The 19944-nt window shown below is 37.4% G+C and overlaps 1 protein-coding gene across 1 annotated transcript in view; it reads left to right on the top strand.

Annotated features, from left to right (window-relative positions):
• The window catches only part of USH2A (usherin), a 356467-nt gene that overhangs the window by 223956 nt on the left and 112567 nt on the right, over window positions 1-19944 (top strand). The window contains exons 38-41 of the mRNA XM_088531950.1: window positions 1061-1211; window positions 1381-1523; window positions 8482-9110; window positions 19019-19353. Of these exons, the coding sequence (XP_088388076.1) occupies window positions 1061-1211; window positions 1381-1523; window positions 8482-9110; window positions 19019-19353 (1258 nt within the window). The remainder of the gene's footprint in view (window positions 1-1060; window positions 1212-1380; window positions 1524-8481; window positions 9111-19018; window positions 19354-19944) is intronic.

Raw genomic sequence — 19944 nt, 5'->3', positions numbered from 1 at the left:
ACTACTTTTCACTCTACCTTTCAGATTAGTAAATTTAGCTCTCAGTTAGGTGCATTTCTTCAGCATACAGTCCTATAAGTGTACTGAGCCACAGCTCAACTAAGCCTTGCATAACAGATCTATGAGACTGGTTTTCAGTGTAGACAAAGAACACAATAGCATCAACAGTTAAAAAAAAAAAAATCTGTTGGAATGACCCAAGAGAGGAGCAAAGAGTAACTACTGGATAATAAAAAGCAAAATCAAGATAAGTTTAGGTGACAAATTAGAAAAGTTCAAATTAAAAATGCATTTACTTTGTAGAAAAGAACTACAATGATAAACATCACATATAATTTCAGATTTGTTTATTCCCAGAAAGTTTCTCCAACAGCTTTTTTTTCTTCCTTTTTTTCCTAAAGGAAAACCTATGAAGTCATAAGCTCACAGGTGGGGAATGGCATAGTTCTCTTTACTGCATGCAGTGAAATTTTTAGAGGCTAAAGGTCATTGGTAGTATCACTAGTGGCAGGTTTTGATCTGGAGTTCCTGGCTTTATAAAAATTAATTTCCTTAACAAAACAGGAGGGCGGAGACTGAGGCTTCAATGCATCTGTTCTGATTTTTATCAAAATAATGCTTTTTCCTTAAATTTTCTATTGTTTTTCTTTAGGATATTAATGCATAAAAGTGAAAGGCACAAGAATGATAAAAGATCTAATCAATGTTACCCTTACTGAGAAGCATTTCTGTAAGCATTTCTTTAACTTCTGAGGGTGGCAGATCTGGGCAGTAGAAGCAGATAATATATGAACAGGTGGTAGAGAATATGTTGCTTCTGTACTCCTTTTGGTGTTTGGGGGGTTGCTTTTAGCAAAATGAAATTCATGCAACTGTATTGCAAGGATGAAAATAAAGAAATATCATAGTTCAGTAGTGAAAATGTTAAACTAAATGGACCATGTTAACATTGCTGTTGATCCTGAGGAACAGTTTTTCCAGTATATAGAGCATTTTGTTTCCATCCAGCATATGTTCTCCATGGTTTTCTCTGCTCTAATTCATCCATGTTTTTCAACAGCTCCAGATGGTGTGATGCCTCCAAGGCTTTCATCTGCCACTCCGACCAGTCTTCAGGTTGCCTGGTCTACACCAGTTCGTAACAACGCCCCAGGCTTGCCCAGCTACCAGCTCCAGATGAGGCCGCCGCGTTCTGCTGGTGACATTCTAGAGTACGCGGACCATAACAAGGCCATGGCAAACTGCTAGGCAGGAGACATGCTCGGATCTCAAACATGGCTCACCTTTAGGGTGGCTGGGTTTGTTTGTAAGATGTATAATGTGTTAGTCTTTCATTCCTGCCATGTTCAGCACTGTAACTTGTACTGATTTTCTTTGCAGATTGCTTTCCAGCCCCACTGCTTCCTTACAGTACAGGGTGAGAGATCTGCAGCCGTACACCGAGTACGAGATGAGGGTCATTGCTTCCAATGGTTACGGCAACACTTACAGCAACTGGACATCAATGACTACAGCAGAAGACAGTAAGCAGGCCAATTTTATTTGACTCCCGTTAGCAGAAATATAAATCACATTTCAGCTGCCACTGCACATAATTTCTTTTGGTTATCTAGCTTTCTCAGTTACATAGCAATAATGCATTTCCTTCCTGAATATCGAGTATCAGTTATCTGAGATTTTTCATTAAACAATACATATTTTGGGAATAAGTATCTAATTTCTTTATACTATACCCCTTCATGCATGTGTTTTCCTATGCAGTTAGGTTAAGATATACCTACAGCTTTTTGAATCTTATTCCTTGTATACAAAGACTTGATTCTGATTTCAGGTATACCACAGAAAACAAGTTGAAGTTCATGGTATATGACAATGGTCTTATTTCTGTGCTGAGAATACCTGATATGTAGCACAGCTGAAAAGAACTTTTCCTTACAACTGTGCTAATTCAAATTAGAGGTCTACAGATTTAAAATCAGTTTGTCATTGCCAATTCCATATTTTTTTCTTTAATATCTCTATACTCCACTTATAATTATTCAATAGTTCTACTTTTTTTGTTTAAAGTTGAGCAAGTAATTCACAACAGAAATTTATCTGATAATACATTCAGTCTTCCAAAATACAAATACTTCTATGGATACATTACCTGTGCTTATGAATATTATGAATAAAACGAAGTTCTGAAGTTGTTCACTACATCCTGGAGACTTATTATCTACCTGTGAAAATCTTTGTTGACATTCAATTCCTTTATTTTTATTTTATTATTTATTTATTTTTTACTAGAAGGGGATATAATTATCCTAAACTTGTGTAATATTAATGGTGTGACTAAAACTAGTCCAACTGTTTTGTTGAAATGTCAGTGGTTATTTAGCTCTGCTCAGATAATTCAGTGTTTCTTTCTTAGAAGGGAGGAGCACAGAAGAGAAGACCTCACTTGTTAGTAAATGTCAAAATTAACTTTTATATAAAGTAATAACTTGGGGGAATTACATTCGAAGCAGGAGGCCTGCCCAAAATAAGCATTCCAATATAGTCCTCCTTGTATGTACATGTAAAAGTTACCTACTGCATAGGACTTGGTTGGGCTTTGTGTATCAGTGTGAAGCTTTACCCGTTGTCAAACCTGACTGTGTAAATACCTGAATTCGGTACAGGAGGTAGATGTGCACAAAGGAAATCTAAGAACACCAGAAAATCAATATAATGCATTTGCAGAATATACTCAGTTCAGATATTTTGAGGTTAAGAATCCCTTTGCTTCTTCAACTGTGACATTCCGTATTATTCCTTAACTTAAAGCAAATCAGTATTTCAACTGTAATCTCCATGTCTCCTGGGGAAAAGTGATTTTTTCTTAAAACATCTTATTATGTTTGCATGGATACTGGTAAAGGACATGTGCTGGTATGTGTCTAGTATCCTACAACTCTTGCAATTTACTAGCAAAACTTTCAGTGGTGACATAGGATGCTGGTTTTGGTGTCATTGTGGAGGGCTACCATCTGTAACAGGATGTTCAGCTCAATTGCTTAAAACTGAGTGATTCGCATTGGGTATAAGTAGCATTCCTGTCAAGGCTTCAATATGTTTCTTATAAAACTGCCTATACTGACAGCTTGTTGCAGAACTACACTGCTAACCAATACACTCTGACTTTTTAAAGTACAATCTGACAGTAGAAATTTCCTGTATCTCTTATTCTGGTGAAATCTACCTGTGTATCCATGTTCTTATTGAATTTTACACAGTGAATATATGTCTCTCTTTTTTCATCGCAGCATGAAATACCTGTAGGAATATCAGTATGTATATGTGCAATATATATAGAGAGAGAGCAGTAGATGTAAATCAACACATTCTGTTTACAGGTCAATAGAGTATACTAATCCAACCTGACAATTTCACAATACATTGTGTATTGTACAAGATAATTTATTTATGATGTGTATTTAGTAAACAGGGAGGGAAATTAGGAAACATTATGAAAAAACAGCAAATTTTGACAAAAACTAAAGAAACTGCATATGATTGCAGAACATTTTACTATGAAGATCAGTAGGCTTCGGGATATTTTTTAATGCAAGAAAATATGCAGGAAAAAAAATGTTACAGTTTCTCAGATATTTACATTAACATGAGCATGATGCTAGTAAATGATTCAAGGCATTTTTTAAAAGTCCAGCCTGCCAGTGCCAGATAACAGTAAGGTACATATCCTATGAATATTTTTAAAACCTGTTCAACATGTGTTTATATTTGTTCCACTGATCTTGGTCAGTATAACAAACTATTTGCTGCCAGACAAATACAAAACAGCTGATGAATTTCTAGATTAGATTTTGCTTTTGATAACTTGAGTGTAAATTTCATGTATATTACAATAAGTAAAGAACTGAACTCACTGAACTGAAATGAGTGTGTAGCATAGACATGAGAGCAGAATTCCATGTATTGCGTATAAAGTAAAACTATCCAAATATAAAAATTAAGGTACTAATGAAGTTTTCTCCTTTGTGATGTCAAGGCTTTGGACAATTTAGTGAAGAAGCTGCAGAGGAAGGGGTTATAGTTTCTTGCAGCTGGTCCTGTGCCAATTGGAGCTTTCTTATGGTGTTTCTTGAAGTTGGTAAACTTATACTATCTGGCAGCTTTCCACCAGAAGTAGTATTAGATTGAAGGGATAGTTCCAAAATGAGAAATGTGCTTTTTTGTGTGTCTAAGAAAATCTGTCTTGATTTGGAAAAGTTATATATAAAGTATACATTTTTATAAAGTGTATATATTCTTAAATACACTGATTGTATTAGGTGTCTGAGAAGACCAGTCTCTTAATATATAAGCTAGCTCCATATAATTTAGGCATGTAACCTAATCCCTAGTTAATTGATGAGAATCTGGAGACCTGTGATCAAGAAAGATGAATGGAAACTGGAGCAAGAGGAGACAAAACTTGCTGAGGTGAAAAAGGGAATAGAAAGTCACATGAAATATATGGCTGGGTGAATACCAGAAGGAGAGGAGAACAAATTAAACTGAAGTAATATCATGGCACATGATAAGTAGTGCAAACTGCCCTGACCTGCCTATACACTGGAAATTAGAAGTTTCTTACATGCTAGGCAGAGGCTTGGGAAGCAACATACTGTCAGAGTGATAGGGGACAAAAATCTAAATAGTTTGAAGACGGCTCTCAATGTATATTTGAAGGAATTCATGCAGACTGCATGTAATTGTATGAACAGCTTAATGACTTCTGAGGTCTGTGATCTGAAGTGATGAGAGTTCTGTGATCACCTGTGACCAGAACTACGTGACCTGGATTTTCTGCTGGACACAGTCAGTAGTTTATGAAAGACACTATTTTTTGTTAATATGTATAATTTCATTGCCCGCTGTTCCTGAAAAGAGTGAATGATTCAGGAATAAAAGTACAGAATGTCTGTTCTGCTTAGTGAGTGAATTTCCCTGCAAATCAGCTGTTTCTCATTAGCTTTAAAGGGCAGTAATCCAGGTACATGTCTCAGTAAATTAATGAAAGTATAGATTCCCCCAAAATATCTCCTTGAACCTACATGTCCCTCTACACCCTGGATTTGTACAATGAGTAAACAAATGTGTGTGGTTCTAGTCATGGAATTAAAAAAGATTAATGACAATTTTGTACCTTCATTTTTAAGTAGAGTTTGAACTTTTGAAGCAGATGAACAAAATAGCCTGCTATAAAAGATAATTTCATTTGCCAAAATTAAACTACCTTCCAGTATTAATACTGTAGTGAGGTGGTTTGAAATATGAACCAAGAATCCTAACGAAAAAGATGCCCACAGTTCCTGTGCTCAGTAGTTACTTCTATAAACAATTACATCCATGTAAAAAGCTTTATGATTTTATTTTCATCATTGTCAGGCTGAGCTGTGTAGCTGTCATACTTTGCAGTCTTCCCTCCAGTGACAACCACATTGACAACATGTTATACTCCACATTGATTTTACAGTTAAGGAGCTGATTGTGATATATAGGGATTTTAAGAATTCAGCTGAGAGGCTGACTTTTGCCTTTTATCATTCCATTAAAATTTTATAACCATCTTTTTCATGTCATTTCATCCATGAATTCTTACTTTAGAAAGTGATAGCTACTGCTGTGAGCATAACTTTTCTCATGTTCAGAGCTTTTTATTGTATTAGCAAACTATCCCAATTATAGTTAATACTCATGTTTTACATAATTGTGGTGACCCTTTCAACCAAGCAGTATCATGCTAGTTGATTTGTATATAGAATTAGATGATTCTGCTTGCCATTTAGAAAGAAGCTACACTGAATGAGTGTTAGGGACCAGGATTTAATGCTTTGCCATCCAGTGGGGCCAATTAAGCATCTCTCAAATGTCTTGTTTGAATTGAGAGAGTCTTAAAAGTCTCTTTTTTAAAAGGGCAGTAGGGAATGTATGGGAATGTATGCTAGCTACCAAAATACACTTTTTTGAGGGGGGAGGATTAGGAGGACCCAGAGTTAAAGTTTTAAGCTTCTTCTGATACATTACAACAGTTTGCCTTTAAGGAATATGTCTAAACTCTGTGGGGGTTTGAAGCACAGGTTCAACTAATTATCATGGATGTGTCGCCTATAATGACAGCAACTTATTCTCAGTAGGAATAAAAAGGTTTATCCATCCCCTCGCAACAAATGGCTTGATTGCTGCGGGGTCTTTTTTTTTTTTTTTCCTGTTTTTTGTTTTTGTTTTCTCCTGCAGAAGCTCACCCTATGATAGCTCATATATGACGTATCATTAGATAAAATGCTAGTATCTAGCTCCATGGCAAATATTGTATATTTTAAATTGCCCTGACCCCCCAATTAAAATAGATTTAGTTTTCAAGGTCTTCAGTTACAAAAGGGATTTTTCTCCTTCCCTCTTATCTGGCAGAATTTTCACTCTAGACAGTACCTAGCTCGGGTTTACACTGTCATCCCTCCATCTCTCAGTAAAGTCTAAATAACAGGCCAAACTTTGTTCCAGCTTATGACCTAATTGGTTTGCCCAAGGGTGCATCTCAATAGAATGGGATTGCTTTTTACTGCAGATCATCTTTTTTATTTGTAAATTCAAAGATGTAAATTAATTCTAGAATAGGCAAGCATTAGTATAGAACTCTATTCTTGTTATCACTGAGAGAAGAACAGAATCTTTGATATGGATGAGTTTTATGGAGTTGTTTTGTGATGCATCAGATAATGAAAAACACTTTTTCAAATTTAAAGGCCAAAAAAAAAGCTTGCTATAGCAATGTCACGTCACTCTTTCCTCTGACTTCAATGGAATAATCCTGGTTTACCTCTTTCTGTGTTTCTGTATGTGGGAGAAGAATCAGAAATTCTAACATGTTCAGCTGTTATTATAAAGCAAAGAAACATTCTTTGTACTGGCTTTGTTTTCTAAGGCCCTCATTTCTCTATATATATATCTCTTGCTTTCTTGCTCTCTCTTCTTACTTAAAAATTAGCAGGACTTAATTTCTGGTGAAGTAAATATTTCTTCTTAGGGAGATATTGTTCCCTGTGGTTTGGACAGAAATAGCACTTCACTAGAAACTCAGTGATAATGTTGTTGACTATTGTGGAATTCAGCATGTGCTTTGATATGTGCCATGGAGTCTTAGCATGCACTCAGTCACTGATGAATTTTCAATTTTCCACCCTTGATATTTGAAACTTAGCTCCCTAAAACCCCAAAACCTAAAGCTATTTTAAACAATTACTAAATCCAAGTATATCTTTTTTTAAGATTTCAATAAAATGTAATGTTCACAGAAAAATCTCGTAAATGTCAAAATCGCTATGGGGAGAATAGGGGGAATATAGTATTTTCTTGATCTGCTGTAGCAATTTATAGATTTCAGGATGTGGTTTATAAGAATGCTAAATGTTCTGGAATTACAGCTGTTACTGATCAGTGATTGAGCCAGATTTGTGTTATTGCACCATGTTCTTGCTTGTACCTAGAGAGCAGTAAAGCCTCAATATAATAAAAAGCACCTGCATTTTAAATGAAATTTCAATTGAAAAACTTAACAGCCCTTCAAATTGCAGAATTTAACGCAGCCCAGTAAAGCTTAAATAACACTTTGCCTCCACAGGCTGAGGGTTTTGCATTCAAGGTGACTTGATTGTGTCGCATGGTGAAATTATTTACAATTAAGGAATTTCTCTGGAGGGCTGCAGAGTATTTGCTGTTCCACAACACCTATGCAGGCATATGGTCGGTCTTTTTCAGTATTCATAGAAGCTCCTGAACCTTTATGATAATTGAATCAGTTAGAGTGCTGAGTGGAGCAAGCATAAAACCTGTTAACCTAAAGGTCAGATCTGTGCATTGTTTATTTATCAGTAGGTGAAAGAGCTAAATCGGCAGCTTCTGTCACAGTCACAGTAAAAAATCACCTATAATATTAACAGGGAGTAGATAAATTGCAAAAAATGGATTAGAATTATAAACAGAACGATGTAAAATATTGAATATATAATGCAAGATGCGATAGGGGTTTAGTGAGCTGCAAAATACACAGCTTTGTTACGTCTGTGCTGTAGCTTGCAATTAGTAGCTAGTGCTCTAGAAAAATGTCAGCAAAAGCTAGAACTGCAGTTCTATGTTGATACCTCCCTTATGCTTTCTCCATGTGCTAATGGCATCAGTAGGATACCACTGAGACGTATGAGGGAAAAAAGATGCCCAGAAAGAGGAAGGAAGGTTGGGAATAGGGAAGAAGGGCCTTGAGAGCAGCTTGTCTTTGAGAATATAGCCATATTAGTCCCTTAAATAGCTGCACTTACAGTTCATGAGGAAATAGACTGTTTGGTAGATTTGAACTTCTTTTGTCATTTGAAGACTTGATGAGTACCACTTGCTAATGATAACTGTTACAAATCAGAGAACTTCAGTAATTTTTTTTTTTTTTTACTTCTGTTACAGAGCCTGGGCCTATAGACCCACCGCTTCTGTTGAATGTCACGTCAAGGGCAGCAAGCATCGTCTGGCAGCATCCTTTAAAGCAAAATGGCATTATCACTCATTACAATATTTACCAAAATGGCCAACTGCATGCTACAGTGCTAGGAACTAGGTCTAATTGCACTGTACAGGGCTTGTATCCTTACACAGACTATGTATTTCAGGTAGAAGGATGCACGTCAAAAGGATGCTCCCTTTCACCTCAGACCCCAGAAATACGGACTCCTCCAGATGCACCTGAAGGCATTTCTGCCCCAGAGCTCTACTCCGATACACCAACCTCTGTGGTAATATCATGGCAGCCACCTGCTCATCCAAATGGACTGGTGGAAAACCTTACAATAGAAAGGAGAGTTAAGGGAACAGAACAAATATCAACTCTGGTTACTCTCCCTCTCAGTCATTCCATGAGCTATATTGACCAGAGTACTGCTCTGAGCCCTTGGCAGAAATTTGAATACAGAATACTGATGAGCACTCTTCATGGAGGCACTAACAGCAGCACGTGGTCACAAGTTACCACCCGACCATCAAGACCTGCTGGTGTTCTGCCACCTGATGCAGAAGTGCTGGGACCGCATTCGATCAAGGTAGGAAAAAGTTGCATTGCCTAATGGTTTTCTTGTGTATTTTACAGGTTCTACTGTGTATTTGAGAGAGACATCTACTGGCTGAGCCAACAGATTTTGTTGCTGCAGGGATAGTTAAATAAGTGTGTCAGTCCTTTGGCTCAAAACCATTAGCTTTTTTTCCAGTTTTTCTTTACACAGCCTTTTGGCATTACAATCCCCTTCGTTTTTTTTTTTCCTTCTGCACCTGACATATTTTGAAGATTACACTTGAATGCTTACTTTTCACTTCCTAATCAGATCAGAAACTGAACTACTACTTTCTCCTAAATCTGAAGACTTTATTAAAATGCTAAGAAGTAACAAGAATTTTTATGTAATTAAAACTTTTATATAATTGCCAGATTTTTTAAACAGCAAATTAGGAAAAAAAATAGCATTATGATTCTCCTGATTTAGGAAAGAATAGTCTTACAGGACTACCTAGGAAGTTTTCAATTATTCACATCGTTCTGTTGGGAATGAACTCTAGAGGACAGGATAACTACCATTGTTTTGGCTTGCATACAAACTTCATTCAAGGGAAATTAGTGTAACCAAACAAGAGGGATTTTTGTAGCTTAGAAGCCTCTTTTGTGTAAATACACACATGCTTCCATGGATTCAGTCTTGTACTAATGCCAAAAGTATTGGTACAGTAGCTTGCTCACCAGAGCACAAAACAAAGGACATTTGCATAAGATTGAAGTTCATCTGTTAGGTTTATTATTTTTGGTATACATTGTATTTTCAAAAGGTAAACATAAAGTGGTGTTACCAATGCAGTCTAAATAGTCAGAGGATATGAATTTAAACAGTAAAGCAATGCTGTTTTTTTTGTTTATTCACGCACACTTTTAAGTTATGACAAAAACTATTCACCTTTAGATAAAAAAAATCTCGAGTTCTTAAAATTATGTTTTAGTATCTGAGGTATCTTGCATGTTACCTCCACATCATAACAAATGAGCTCAGTATGCATATAGTGCTTACTGTAAGAATTGATAATGATCGACCACTAGTTATTGTGATGAATTACGACAGTGCTTCTTAGAGGTTTGGGCTATCTGGTGATTTCCAAAGCAACTCTGCAGTCTATGCCTTTGTAGATATATCTTAATATCCTTGGCAATTTACAGTAAAGAATTTTTTTATAGATTTGCCAAGGGAATTAATACTGAGTAAACAGTGGCCCTAGTTCAATTATGTGCTTGCGCACATACCCACATTTTATTACATGAGCTTCTACACATCGGCTTCAACTCTATTTGGGCACAAAAGAAGTCACTGCAACCTTTAATGCTTCAGTTAATGTGACGAAGGCATAATAATTTTATAGCTTACCCATATTTTTTCGTTCTTTCTCCAAGTATAGTCAACACTCAATCTCAATTTTAAAAAGCCAATGAGTTATTAGAGGTCTTGTCATTCTTTAGTGAATGTCTTTCTTGAAATCAGAGGTGTGGGCTCAGTCGTAATTTTATTGCATTTTCCTCAGCTCCAAACTTAAGGAATCCACCCATGCTGAAAGTCAGTTTGATCATTTCTTTCTTCAGTAACCAGAAATCTGGCAGTGCAGTCTTCATCAGTAATAATTCAATGTCAATATAACAATGCTTATTCCTTTTCCTAACCTTTTTTTTAATTTTTTTTATTTCCCACTTGGAGACAAATGTCCATTTGGTCTGTTAAGACTAATTTCTGGCAAAGATGCTGAAGTTGGGATGTATTTATTAGGATGACTCATTTTTTGCTGTTTATTTTTCTTGATTTTAAATATTTAGTTTAAAAAATCGGGGTGAATTAGAGGTGGCAGTGTTTAATTGAGAAAAGTGGTTTATATGTGTGCCTTTCCAAATATATTCTCATCTGAAGTCCTGTAGTAAAAACTGAGTAGTCTGTCCTCTAAGAATACTGAATACTGGTATCATTTGCCAGTAATGATATTTTACTTAATTCTGTTTGATTTAATAGTTATCATAATATCTGAGACATAGTCCCTCATCCCCCAAAATACCATAACTGTCTTATGAGAAGAGAATACTTTGCACAATTCCTACATGTAAGATATTCCGTAGCTGAAACAATATCTTACTTCTGATTTCTAAGGTTCTAAGAGTGCTTAAAAATCTTAAGAGTCCCATTGCTTGCCAAGAATGGGAAACAATTAGATTTTTCTTTCTTTTTTTTTCTTTCTTCAATATCTTCAGATTCTTATAAGTGTAGTAGAACTCTTTGTACTATGTAGTTGAAGAGATTATGGATGAGGCCTGCAATGTCTGGTGGATTACTTGCCTTCTGCTTGTTTGCACATGGGAGCACCAGGGGAAGTGATTGGGATTTCGTCTTACCCACTGGCTTTCCTACGAGTCTGCCAGTTAGATTAGTTTAGTAGTGGCAGAGTTGTTTCCTTCTCTTAAATTTTATGGCAAGTTGACATCAGAGCAGTAAGACTCTGAAACCACCCAATGGACACTGCTGTGGCACTGAAGCTGCTTTGAGGACTTTGTGACTGTCTTGTGGTGGGAAAATGAGAAGAGCAAAGCATCTGCTTTCAAACCTTTACCTGTTTTGCTCTGCCTTTTCATAGATGGGGGGATCTACAAGCCACCTGTGTGCCTTCTTCTCAAACCTGGTAGCTGCACAGCCAGAGTAACTGAAGTTTTGAGCAAGGATTGTGCCTTAATAATTGGAGAGCTTTTCTGCATGGAAATAAAGTGATTCTGATTTGAGACGCTTTTTGCTGGTGCCTTTAAATTCCATTTAGTGTCCCAACAAGGCATGCTTTCCCTCTTGGGTAGATCAAGCCCACCACACCTTGAATGAATGTAGTATTTACAGTGCACAAGTCCAATTCGTGGAATTTGCTTGTGCTGTACAACACTCGGTGTGTTCAACGTCTACAATAATAACTTAGGTAGAGAATGGAAAATAAGCAATCTTTCCAGGAGCGAGCCAGCATGAGATTTTAATTACCTCTTGCTCTGGAGAGAGCTGTCCTTCCAGGTTAGAGCTGAAAGCATTGGAAGGGCACTGTGGGAAAGATTAGTGAGAGGCTCCTTTACCAAGCCAGGCTTGCAAATCAATAGAGGCTTTCAGGTGTCAATGCAACCAATCCCTAAACCATGAGCACAAATATTTACTTATCCTGAAAACAGAGAATTTGTAATAAAAGAGAAGCATATTTCCATTCCTTTATTTAGTCACAGAATCGATGTAAATGATTTGGGAACATGAAGTGCTCCAGTATAATACTCACTTGAGTGTACAGCTTATTTTCATAGGAGGAAAATATCAGCACAGCAGGTCACTGTCTTGGCATAAACGTTTCTGGTGTATATGTGCTCTCTTTAGTTTTAATCAGAATGGAATGATATCTCTCGATAACATTTAGCTTGGTTTTTTTTGCAGCAGAAAGTGTGAAGCTGTTGATAATTTTTAAAGTACCCATTTCTGTGACACCTGCATGATATTTTTTAATATTTGCTGAATTGATAATGTTCATGGTAGCAGAGTATACTGCTCAATAAACTGCTTTTGTGGCTGATTAAATGCCAAAGTGAAGTGGAGGTATTCAGCAACTGCAAAAGCCGTTTATTTAGTATATACCAATGCCGTGAACATTATTCCTGTTACACAAGATTTGCTATACCCTAATGTACAGAAGTAAAAAAGAAATTGTTTCCTTGTCTTGTGAGGGTTGCAATTGCTATGCTGCTTCAATCTCGCACTTCACACTGATATGACATTTGGGAAAGTAGCTGGGTGAATAGCTTGAGAAAGAGGCTGGTTTACACAGTGAATAATTATTTAAAGGAGTTCTTTGTGCAGGAGAAGCATTATGTGACCGAGTGTGCCGAGCTAAACTAACTAGAATGCAAATTGTCCAATTTTGGCCATTTAGCTTTCGATAGGAAGACTTCTCTTTGGGTCCTGCCGTCATCCGCTGAGGGCTTTGGCCTGAGTAAAACAGCTGTAATCTGGATTATTGCCTTAACTGGGGACTTGCTGACAGTGGCTGTGATGCTGAACGAGACTGGGGAGACATGTTTACCTTTATTGCTGTCCCTTGCCACTCAGTGCCAGCAAAGGAGCTGAGAGGTGATAGCAGAATGGTTTCATCCCAAGTGGGCAATACCCTAAACACATTCCCCAAGGAGCTCTAGGCTTTCTCTCCCCCTCTCTCTCTCTCTGTCTCTCTCTCTCTCTCTCTTTCTCTCTCTCTCTATTAACCCTAGCCCTAAGCCTGAGGTCACGGTGCTTGGTGCTGGGTAAGCAGCCATGTGCTCCTGTCACCACTCTGGAGATAGTGCCACATTTCCTTCGACCTGCCCTTTCTAACCACGCTCCCCATGGGGCTCTACGCTGTCTTTCTCTTGCAACCCTAGTCCTAATCATGAGGTGACCAGGCCTCTTACTGGTAGTTTTATTCGTTAATTCATTTTGCATGGCTAATTTCTTTTTTCTGTCTGTTTTCTCATGAGTGCTCTGTTTGAGGAAGGGTTCCAATCTTTTAATTCATTTTTTCATCCTTGTTTGTTTTTTCCCTCATAGATGGCAGTCTCTTAAGTTTCAGCTCACCTGCCATACTTTTCTTTGCATTAGAAGAGGCTGCAGCAGATGAAGATGGTGTTCTTCCCTGCAGACTGAACATTGCCTTACATTTGCTGTCTGCAGGGTATTCAAGGATTGCTGCTTGTCTTTGCAGAAGATCTGTCATTTATTGCTGTAGAGTGATAAACTGCTCTGGTGGCTCTCTCAAATTTGACTACTAAATTGCATGATCAGCTGAGCAAACAAAAGTCAACAAGGCTAAATTTGAATGGTTAAATTCTTTAGCACAGAAGTTTGGCAGTAGACTGCTTATACCAGCTATTCTGTAAACTCTCTGGTTCTAAAAGATCCAAGGGAAATCTTTCAGTTATATGGAATGGGTATCATTCATGTATGTAAACCAAACTCTGAAATATCTGCAGCTGCAGTTTAGTATCGCCAATGAGAAGACGTATTCTCTGTTCATTTTCTACTTCCCATTGAATTACAATTATAGGTACATGTTCTGGGTTTTTCTCACACATTAATATTTACTATTCTGTGAAGTTACTTCTGACTGATATGATATTATTGAATGACATTCCATGCTCACTTAAATCAGTGATTCATCGCGTGGTGATTTTTCCGTGTTTTTCCCCTGCAGTTTGCTTCATTGTAAAAACAGTGGCTATTCTGTCCTTTTTTGTCTCCCTGGTTAAAACCTTCTCCTTCTGCTATTTAGTTCCCAAAACACTTAGACCATAGTGACCTGAGGAGAACATTGTGTCAATATGAACAACCCTGGCATCCAGGCATGTATGTGTAAGGGAGATCCTATAAAGCAGCTAGATCCTAGCAGCTTCATGATGGGGAGAAAAAAGTATGGACTTTACTCACCACTGTATTTGCTCCAGCTTTTATGCAGGTATGGCTTGTGCTTTAGGGAAGTTGTTTAGGAGCAATCAATTCTCTGTGAAGATTGCCTTGTAAGTCTGCTAAGGTCAGCGAGACCTTGCTTTATTTGCCACTTAACTGCTGCTTGAGCGAGTTAGGATACTCCAGCACCCATAGGAACAACCTTAACTTGCACACCTGAGGTTTTCTACATTTTAGGATTGTAATTTCTTGCACAGCTTGCTCATTTGGTGCAGGTCATACAGTGGAATGAACTAATCATCAGCATATCACCTTGCATTTAATATGGCTTAAAAATGTTACTATGAAGGGTATCAAAAGAAATAAAGACTTTTATTTCAGTTTTTCAAACCAAGTGCTTCTCGAAATTTTTCTAGTCACAACCAGTTACTGCAAGCTTGAACCAACAGTCTGTGGATAGTAGGTGGTGAAGTTGAATATTAGTCATGTATTGGATGAGTAAGAATAATTATCATTGACCTCTGTCAGGGTTTGCTTTTCTGGTGTGATGTTGGCTCCTGATTGAATCCCAGTGTAATTTCTGTTAAGGCAGATAAGAACTCATAAGGAAATTCATCTCCCAACTACTTTTTTCTTGTTCTTTTCTTCTCTTTTTTCTTCTTTTTTTTTTTTTTATTTTTGGCCGAGGACTATAGTCCACTGGCTAGAATGCAGATTTAGGCTAGCAGGTCTTTGTTTTCCGTTTTGCTTCTTTCCGATAGGTTACTTAGCCTGGGATTTAGTCTATTCATCTCTAAAACTGAATAATAATGCTTGCAATTTGAGACTTGCAACGTGCTTTGAGACCAGCAGTGAAAAGCTCTCAGTAGTGTGTTTATCCTATCTGTAGATGTTACAAGCAGGAGCTAGGAGAAATGAGGATAAAGTGGAGCCAAACACACTGATTTAAAAGCAAACTGCTGTAGCCTGGCCTGAACTAGTAAAACGGTGAACCGTGTGCCAATGCCTCTCTTAAGAGCTCAGAATTTGCAGGGTTCCAATTGCTGTCAAAAAGAAAAGATTCCCAAGGTTATAACTGTTTAATGAGGGGAAAATGGCTAATTTCTGTCTCTTTAAATTTTGTGGTGAAGAAAATAAGGTGCTTTGATCTTTAAATGACAGCTTCCAGAGTCATTACATTGAATCAGTTAATCTCTCCCAGTAGTTACCTTATTCTGTCTTCCTCATGGGCATCCTCTTTCATGGTCTCAATGCTGAGCTTCAAATCAATGAACAAACTGTTACTGCTTCCAACACAGCCCGTCTACTGAGCTTTTCTGCTTTCATGCCCTGCCAAGCTCTGACCTCAAACCCTGGCAGAACGAAGTGGAGACGCGGTCCTGTAGCGCAGTGCGTGTGTCAACCCGGCTGCTGCCACCAGCTTCATCTGCACCGCGCTGCTCGGGCTCCCTTGCCCTTGACCTGCCCTCCAAGTGTAGAGGGTCTTTCCCTAACGGAGATGGCCTTGGCAGCGGCTGCATGTCCTGTCATCCCCAGGCCGCATGTGTGATTTAAAGCAGGTCAAGTGGCAAGTGCTGTGAGTATCCTTTATATCCCGTCTGGTTTTAAGAATATTAACCATATTGTACCATCTTGGTATGAGATACCCATACCTGGCAAGAAGTGAACTCACTTCTCATTATCTGTATTATGCTGCTCTCCAAATAGTCTTTTTGTTCATCCTGGTTTATATTTTTCTTGGAGAAAAAAATAGATAGAAATTTCCCAGTGTAAACCTGATAGTTCATGTATGTATGAATAGTACATTGTTGACTGATGCACAACAGTTGTCATTAAGTAACATCTAGGAGGTTTTTTCAAGTTTTGCCATACTGTGCCCAGGCTCTATATGATTCACAATATGAAGTTCTGGGTCCATATGTGTTCTCCTACATATGTAATTAAATCTCTTCCTTTCTGTAAGAAGCTACAGTATATAGGCAGAGTTGCACAAGCTTAGTTAAGCAATTTTGTGCTGTTAGACATAAAAGTTATGTAGCTAAAATATAATTCAAAAATATCTCCTTCTTGTTTCCAGGAAATAAAATTTGGTGTAAGGTGACTTTTAGACAATTTTCTATGTTAAGAGTATAGTATCAGGAATGTTCCAAAGCATTTGACATATGTACAGTTCATTTATTGATCTAAGACTATATAGAGAACATTTAGTCCTTTTATTAGAAGTCCCCCTGCATTAACCAACAAATAGGAGTTTTTTCTTTAAACTTATAAATATTGACAGATTTATTGTATTAGTATTCCAAAGGAAGACCTAGAGTATATTGCGTTTACTCACACTTCATTGAGGCTGACCTGTGGGACAGGTGCTGCATCTCAAAAATAAAAGAGCAATATAATCATGTTTGAAGAAATGGGCCTTTTGCTGTAGTGTGTCAGACCAGTGGACCCTAAAGCCTTCTGCGCTTCTTCCAGCAACTTCAAAGGTATGTCCCTGAAAAGTGAGCCGTGTACATTCCCCTCCGAGTGTGTGCGGTATGGAAATAACAAAAGCATTGGTTCTGAAAAGAGCTTTCTGTTGCCAGTTAAAACCAAATTTTTCCATTGCCTTCTTTAATCATATATCCGTCTATGCTTCTTAAACCCAGGAACACATAGCACAAGCTACATAAAAATGAAAGTTTCGCTCTGTGTGAGATGCAGAATTGGTTCCTGCTTTCTGTGTGATTTTGTATTGCTTTATTAATCATATTTTATTTATTGCTTGATCATAAATTGGGGCCAGACACAACAGAAATCTGAATACAGCATTTGATAATTAGCCAGAGCTAAGCCTTTCCTATGTGGGCATCAATAATCTTGTTCATGCTGTCTTTACTCAAGTTCACCCTCTTTCTAATTCTCTGTTTAATAGTATTCCAGATTCTGTTATCAAAATCCTTCAGCTTTCTCTAGTTCTTTGCTGCCAGGTTTCTTACAAGTCTGAAGGCCTAAAAGGTTCTTCTGTACCTAAGATATAACATTTCCTAATCCCCAACAGTCCTTCAGAAATCATTTTATAAATCAAGCTTCCGTGTTTCCAAGATGCAAGTGTTGTTCATATACCTACTTAAAGACACTCACTTCAGAGATTTGAGAGAAATAAGCAAAAAGTTCAAATTAATGTATCTTGGTATTTCTGTTTAAACTCTTTGTTATTTTCTTTTATAATTCAGCACATATTCAGCTAGCTGTTCGCTACTTCTGGGTTCTTTGCAGTCCTTAATTCAGTCAGATTCAGTCCTTAATTCAGATTCAGTCCTTAATTACGCCCAAGTGGAAGAAAGGCAACTGTAATATATGAGTGGGTCAGTAACAAGGAGAGCAGTCACAGTCCTGAGTAAAGCGAAGGTACTGTGTTTCCCAGCCTGACACTTGTAGAGGAGGGAGTTAGTCAGCTTTGTGAAACTTGGACATTCTTAATACAGTTACATTTCCTGTCTGTGTCAGTCTGAAGTTCCCTCTTTTGTGATGCAATGCTGAAAAGTCTTTAAAAAGTCCTTGTCCTTTAGGGGAAAAAATTATGTGGGTGTGATTTCTCACTGGATTTTGTAAGAATGAATATATAGAATAATGTACATTAAAAAAAGAAAAAAAAAGAAAAAAAACCCTTTGGCCTCATTTCAGTAAGAATAGAATTGTGAGACTAAACAAACAATAATTTGATAAAATCCCCAAAATGAGTGTCAATGAGTTATTTTTATTGATTCTTTTTGATTTCTTTTGCAAATGGATGAATCAAATCAAAACTGCACTAACTGTGATGTATACACTCACTAGTGTATATAAAACTATATGGTACATTTTGTATATAATTCCCCATTTTTCTCAGCATAACTGTGACATTCTAAAAACAGGAAATTGTATCTGTTGATTTGATATTTGCCTTCATAATTTTTAGTCAAAAATACAGGGGAAAAATAACATACTTTGTCATGTAAAGAGTGTGAACAGACTCTTGTTTCTCATATGACTTAATGCAATTATATGTTTCCAAAAAATAATCAAAAAAAATTTTTTTTTCTCTTTCCTCTGCCAGTAAGAGATCAGTGCACCAGGCAACACACCCTAAGGAAACTAAACGCAATTAGTGATACGTACAAAACTGTATTTCGCTAACGCATCTGAACCCATCACAGAATTTAGATTGGGAAAGTGGAGCATCCACACTTTGCTGGTGAAGCAAAGTAGTAGATTTTCAATGGCACAACCACTGCCTAGTTACCTAACTTTCACTACATTAAAGGAGATTAATTTTCTAACTGATGTAACTTTAAAAATTGGATCTGTTACCAGAGCAAGGTCACTCACAAAGTCTGTCTTTACAAAGAAGGAAAAGCACATCTGGATATCACGGTTGTGTCCTTTTATAGCATATTATTTCTGTATTCCTACATTGTGATTGTAAGAATTCTGCATTTTTGTCTCCTCCCTCCCCTTTTCAGGTCTCTTGGAAACCTCCTCTGATACAGAATGGAGAAATCCTCAACTATGAGATTCGCATGCCCGATCCAAGAATTGTTGTTACTGGGAATACTTCATCCACACTAAGTCATTTGGTGACTAATCTTATACCCTATACAAATTACTCTGTGACTGTAATAGCTTGTTCTGGAGGTGATGGCTTTCTAGGAGGCTGCACGGAGAGTTTACCCACCAATGTGACTACGCATGCAACAGTTCCCCAGGGTGTTAGTCCCTTGTCTGTGACTCCAGTCAGCGAATCCTTCATTGCCATCTCTTGGCAACCACCCCTAAGACCTAATGGTCCTCAGCTGAGGTAAGCTCCCTGGTGCAACTGAAGTGCCAGCTTTCTTCTGCTTGCGTCAATCTGACTTCAAAAAATCTAGGGAATGCAAACGTTGTGGTGTGATCTTTTATTTCTCCTGACGTATAGAAGTTCCTCTTTAGGATTTAGGAGTCATGAGTGGACTCATTTGAAGTGGCTATCTCTAGAGGGAGATTTGAATCTTTTTGCAGTTATTTTGGGCAAATGTGGCATGTGTGCCTTGGAATTTATTTTGTAGTGTGATGATACAAAATAAGCTTTAATGTAATCACTGATAAATGATTGATAACTTGTAAATGAATGAGCATATGAGAAATGGAAGTTAAAGTGCTACAAGTTTGGGGGCAGAGCAAAACACCAGAAATGCAAGGAAGTGCTAGCTGAAACAGCCTGTCTCCCACGGGAATGGCATGTTTTCTGACGTTTGTCTGGAATGACCTGTGGGTCCTGATTTCAGTTTATGATTACTGAGTGAAAAAGAAATTATAAAGGCAAACATATACACAATAAAAATACCAGACTGAAATCCTTTATTCTAGTGCTTTAAGGTACTGTGAAACATTGTACATGGAGTTATATCTC

Source organism: Tinamus guttatus, unplaced genomic scaffold (genome assembly GCF_059628265.1).
Source record: "Tinamus guttatus ecotype Peru unplaced genomic scaffold, ASM5962826v1 Tinamus_guttatus_pri_ptg000033l, whole genome shotgun sequence".
NCBI lineage: Eukaryota > Metazoa > Chordata > Aves > Tinamiformes > Tinamidae > Tinamus > Tinamus guttatus.
This window is presented reverse-complemented; position numbering and strand designations above follow the sequence as displayed.